Below are 5,283 nucleotides of genomic sequence, written 5' to 3' on the forward strand. Positions count from 1 at the left end.
GAGCTGTGTCTTCCTGTGCCTGCCCCACACCATCACCCCCAGTACCATGATCCCTCAGTTACGATCTTGTTTCCAAGGCCCCCTTTCCCTGCCTGCTTCAAAAGAAGAAATTGGGACAGCCACAGAGGGGTCTGGAGTCCAAGTCTCATATCTTTATTTTAACACCCTGGCAGTCAGGCAGCAGCAGCAGTACACGGTTCCTGACCGGCCAGCACAGGCCTGGGGTGACCGCACCTCTCTGGTCTGCCAGACCAGTGCCAGCTGTGACCTCTGCTCCACGTCTGTCAAAGGACAGCAGCCCCAGGGCAGCCTGGATGCTGGGCACAGGCAGAGCAGCCAACCCCTCCCATGTCTTGCTAAACCAGCTCCAGGAAAGGAGAGGGTCCTGTTTCCCGTGCCTGGGCCCAGGGATAAGCTCTTCCACCACAGGTTCTTCTCAACACAGCGGCCCTCTGGGGTTTTTGCTCCTTAAGACACACATTTTCCCAACTCTGGGCCCTGGGAGTGCTAGCAGAACAGTGGCCGTGGCCACACCCTCTGGACATCAGGGAGGCCTGTATCTGGCACAAGGTGGCGACACAGAGCAGGGCTGTCCGAGCGGGCAGAGAGCTGGGCGCACAGAATGGCGAGGCGGCAGGGCGTGCCACAGGGCTCTGAGGGCGGGTGGCCCTTATGATAGAGAAACCAGAAGGTCTGGAATAGCCGCGTGTCGCCCCGCATGCGGTATACTAGGTCGTGCCAGGCGGCAGGCAGCGCATTGGGCAGCCCATAGGTTTCTCGGGCTTTATAGAGAAGCTGCCAGCGCGGCGTGGCTCCGGGCTCATTCGCCTGCGTCAGGTTCAGGATGTAGGTCTCATGGTCCAGGACCACGTGAGAGCTCCCAGAGTAGTTGCCATCTATTTGGTAGACGCGGTAACCTGCAAGGAGGGAGGGCTGACTGGAGAGGGAAGGAGCGACTCCAGGGAGAGGCCACATGCCCCACCTGCTCCTGACCCCCACTTCCGCTATCCCACCAACTTCCTCTATCCGAACAACTCCCTTCCCCCTCACTCACCAGGATTAAGGCTGATGTAGGTGGTGGCACTGGGTGCCAGGAAGGCGACAGATAGCGGCCGGCTCAGGGTCTCTTCATCATAGAAGATCTCAAATTCATCCACGTGGGTGTGGCCAAAGAACTGACCAGCCAAGGTGTTCTCATACCTGGCCAGAAGACACTAATTATATTCAGAAGGCTCTAGGGAGGGGAAGGCGATCCAGAGAGAGAGGATGCTTGCTTTCTCCATACTGTTCAAGTAAGTAGCCTCTCCACTCCAATGGGGCAGCAAGGATGGTGAGATGCTCAAGAGAATTTCCAACCTTTAGCCTCTTCATCACTCCATCCCCACCTCCCTCCTACCTGGCTACAATTCGGTAATAATTCCAGCTCCAGCTCTTCAGGCAGTGCCCTGGGGGAATGTGGCCGATTATATGCACCTGCGGAGAGAGTTGATCTCATCAGGGCAGGAGGAGGCCAGGCAGCCCTGGCTAGGATAGTTGGTACTCATCTCTCCTACACCGGCTGGCACCAGAAAACCAAGCTTGTCTGCTCCTAGGTGCTCCAGCTCCAGACAGGGGTCTGCTTATGAGGGCCTGCTTCTCCCCACAAACCCCCATCAGGACCTACTCCACCGCGTTCCCACCACTCTCCCTCACTTTGTCTCCTCGATCCTCAGCGGCCTGAAGCTCCCCCACCAGCCACTGGAGCTGTCCAGCAGGATCTGTGGAGTTGATCAAGAGCCAGAAGTTCTCACGGGAACAAAAATTCATATTGAGAGAGATGAGGCGGAGGCCGGGGCGTGGGGAAAGGGCATAGAACCCCCCAATTCTGAAACAAAGTGAACATGAGGGGTCAACACTCGTTCATGATCCTGATCCTGCATGCCCCATTCTGTGCTAGGCATCTGGTGGGGGGCAGAGGCATACAGGACATCACCCCTACCCTCAGGGGGCTCACATGCTAGCTGAAGACCAAACAATAGTGATTATAGGGCCTGCGTGACTGAGGAGAGTGGCTCAGAGGGCTAAGGGCTCTAGGAGTTCAGGGGAGAGACAAAAGTCAGCTAGAATAGGAAGCAAAGGCCATTCAGAGGGAAGATGTCCTGGGCCTGGATAAGTTGGAATGTTAAAGAGGAGGGGAAGGCATTTAGAGAGGGCTGATGTAGCAAAGACACAGACTCGCATGGAGAGGGTATGCTGTGAGCCCTGAGAGGGAGGGTGGCTGGAGACAAGGGTGGAAGTGGAAGGTGGGGTCAGGTTATGGAGTGCCAGTGAGGAGAGCTGAGGACTTATGCTAGGGCAGTCACAGATAATGCCTAGGGCCCCTGCTTCCTTCACTTTCATCCACCTTTCTTTTCCCTTCCTGGGTTTCCATGGACCTTCAAGTACCTGAGGGTGTGAAGGGCTTCAGCAGGCAGCCAGGGCTCCCATGCCTTGGCCATCGCCTCATAGAGCCAGCGTGAAGAGTGGTTGCCCTCTATGAAGGGGGGAGGGAAGCCATTGACGGGTGTGCTCTCGTGGTTGCCCACGGCAGGGTACACAGGCAATGGCCCCAAGTACTTCTTCACAAGGGCTGTGATAGTGGTCAGGGCCCGCAGCTGGTCCTGACGAGACTGGTGCCAGACATTGTGGGCAGGGATATCTCCTGTCCAGTACACCATATCAAAGGGTCCGGCGGGGCCCAGCCCGCTCAGCAGGCTCTCCAGGGTCCGCAGGGGTAGGTCACACTTGCTGTACTCGCCCCAGTATCCAGCGCCCGGGCGGGAGGCAGGTGGCAGGCCAGAATCCTGGCGGCAACACAGTGGGTTCTCACAGTCCGGGTCTGTGCCCTCCAGGTAGTCATGATCCCAGTGCAAGTCAGTGAGGAAGAGGATGCGGCTGACAGGGGCGCCTGGGGCTGGGGGGTTGGGTGGCTGGGGGGATGGCTTCGGCACAGCCGGCAAAGAGATGTTCCAAGATGAGAAGATGTCCCAGTGCCCACAGGTGGAGCCCAGGAGCAGACCACAGGCCTCAGATGGGCTCAACACTGAGCGTGTCCACACCTCCACCATGTCATCCTCAAAGAGCCGGACAGCTGACTGGCACACAGCGGGTGGTGCTATCTTCAGCAGCTTGCACAGCTTGATGGCCAGAGAGCCCACCCAGGCCACACTGGGCTCCTTCTGTGGTGGGAAGAACCAGTGGTGACAGGTCAGAGACAGAGCACAGGGACCAGGCCAGCCCTGGCTACCACCCTTTGGGCCTCTATATTCAAACGGGGCTGGGCTGGACTCAGTGGCACCATGGTGAAGAGACCTCAATGCACCCTCTGCCTCCCATAGATATGGCTTTCTGACTCAGGCAGCACTAGGCCAGTACTTCCTCTTCAGCTCAGTGGTCAGGGGCATTTCAGGCCTTTACTTGTCCGGCTGGCTTTCTCAGGTACTTCTGCAGAGTGCCCTGAAATTTGGGCTGGGCAGAATGACAGACTGTCCAGGGTTTGGGGACACACACAGGGGCAGGGCTGTTTCCTTGGGGAGCCCTGCAAAGCTCACCTACTAACTAGCCCTCATCATAACCCCATTAGGGTCAAGGCAGCCCCATTCAGTCCCACACCCCTGGATATTTCTTAATCCAAGCCCCTTCTGAGTAGCTAGTACCAGGCATGGTGCTCTGGGCTGGAGATGCTAAGTGTAAGGCAGAGGGGATTCAGTCTGGCACACCAAGAGGGAAGTACCAGCCCCGCCCTTTGCCAGCTGTGTGTCTTCTGGCAAGTGACTTCACCTCTCCAGGACTCTACTTATTAGCAAAATGGAGATAACAACTGTAACGAAACCACCTTGCAGGCTTGATGCAATCTGTATAAAATGATTAGCACAGTGCCCAGCATATAATTTGCACTTTCCTTACTTTACAAGGTCACAATGGAGGTAGTGGTGGCATACAGCCACGGATGTCTCCAAAGGAGAGCAAATTTGGGACAAGGCTTGTAGATGCCAGCCTCTCCATCAGGGATGCTCTTCGGGACCCCAGAGCGCCTGCACTGGCCCCAGCCCCCACCCTGGGCGCTGCACCCAGCTGCTTTAGCACTCACCTTCAGCCCGAAGTCGATGGCGGTGAACAGGCCTTTGCAGACCGGGCAGGTGAGGTTCCACCCCCTAAAAGCGTCCCAGAGCTGAGGCACTATGCGACTGAACACGGCGGGATGGCCTTGGCCAGGAAGAGGGTGGGCCCCGGCCCAGAGCACCAGTGAGTCGGACAGTACCAGCGCAAGAACTAGGCCCATCCACAAGAGGCCCAGGCTGGGGGCCCCTCGGGACCTGTCCGGCCCCTGCTCCCGGCCGGACCTGGAGTAGCCCTTGCCGGGAGACACTCCGTGGCGGGGCATTGCCCGGCTTCCTAGACAGGGTTGATTTGCCAGTCCGGCCCCCGCCGGCCTAGGCCTTGGCTGGCCCTCGGGCCCCGGGCGGCGCCAGGGACAGCTGACTAGCCCCCGCCGCAGTCGGCTGACTGCTTTGCGGCCACCACAAGCAGCTCCACCCCTTCCTCTTCCTCTGTTCCCCAGCAACTGTCCGCCGCGGCAGCGGGGAGCCTCCTCAACACAGCGGAGGCGGAGCGGACTGGGCGCGTCCAAGATCCGCCCCGCCCCCGCCTGGACCGAGACCGTCGGGCGCCGCGCGGAGGGGAGCTCCCTGCTGTCACCCGCGCGGGAGGCCGCGCTCCTGCTGACAGCCGATCAAGTGCGGCCGGCTGGTGAAAATCCCATCCGAGGCTCCTAGGCGCCTCCTCTCTCCAACCCTGCATTCGAATTCCTGGAATAGCTAACGGCCAGGCCCTCTCGGCGTTCAACTCGGGAAGGCAGGCCGGGCAGGGAGTCTCACACTGGGTGTGAGAGTGTTCTCTCTGCTGAGAGGGCGCCTCCCCTCGATCTCCCACGCTCTGCCACTGGCACCAGCGCCCTGAGTCACCCTGACTGAGAATCTTTGAGTCACGCTTGATTTAGACTTCTCCGGATGGAAGGGACCCTGGGCTAGTGTGGGGACACCTCTACCTTCATTTTATGAATGAGGAAACAGGCTCAGGGACGGAGAAGCGACTAAGAAGGGGTAAAGGTCATACAGCCAGGAGGGCTAGGAACGTGGACTAGAACTTGAGTGTCCCACCTCCGTGCATCCATGATGGTAAAAGCTAACATTTATTGAGCTCTACACATGTTCCTGGCACTAATCCAGACACTTTATAAATTCTAACCCTCAGAATTAAGTATAA

The 5,283-nt window shown here is 58.3% G+C and overlaps 1 protein-coding gene across 1 annotated transcript; it reads right to left on the reverse strand.

The window, feature by feature from the left end:
• Positions 1-132: 132 nt before the first annotated feature.
• SMPD1 (sphingomyelin phosphodiesterase 1) lies at positions 133-4,465 on the reverse strand. The gene is made up of 6 exons (XM_004418349.3): positions 4,109-4,465; positions 2,425-3,197; positions 1,693-1,864; positions 1,397-1,473; positions 1,055-1,200; positions 133-917 (listed from the first exon to the last, which is right to left on the reverse strand). The coding sequence occupies exons 1-6, from the start codon at positions 4,400-4,402 to the stop codon at positions 508-510; spliced, it is 1,872 nt and encodes a 623-aa protein (XP_004418406.1). The 5' UTR covers positions 4,403-4,465; the 3' UTR covers positions 133-507.
• Positions 4,466-5,283: the final 818 nt, after the last annotated feature.

This window comes from Ceratotherium simum, chromosome 7 (assembly GCF_057802395.1).
Source record: "Ceratotherium simum simum isolate JZ-2026a chromosome 7, ASM5780239v1, whole genome shotgun sequence".
NCBI classification, from domain to species: Eukaryota; Metazoa; Chordata; class Mammalia; order Perissodactyla; family Rhinocerotidae; genus Ceratotherium; species Ceratotherium simum.

Excerpts from the sequence above, each read along its gene's own strand:
- SMPD1 (XM_004418349.3), bottom strand. The coding sequence starts at position 4,402 with ATGCCCCGCCACGGAGTGTCTCCCGGCAAGGGCTACTCCAGGTCCGGC. Across the intron at positions 3,198-4,108 it reads CCATCGACTTCGGGCTGAAG|AAGGAGCCCAGTGTGGCCTG; the intron begins GTGAGTGCTAAA and ends TTCCCACCACAG. Across the intron at positions 1,474-1,692 it reads CTGAGGATCGAGGAGACAAA|GTGCATATAATCGGCCACAT; the intron begins GTGAGGGAGAGT and ends CTCTCTCCGCAG.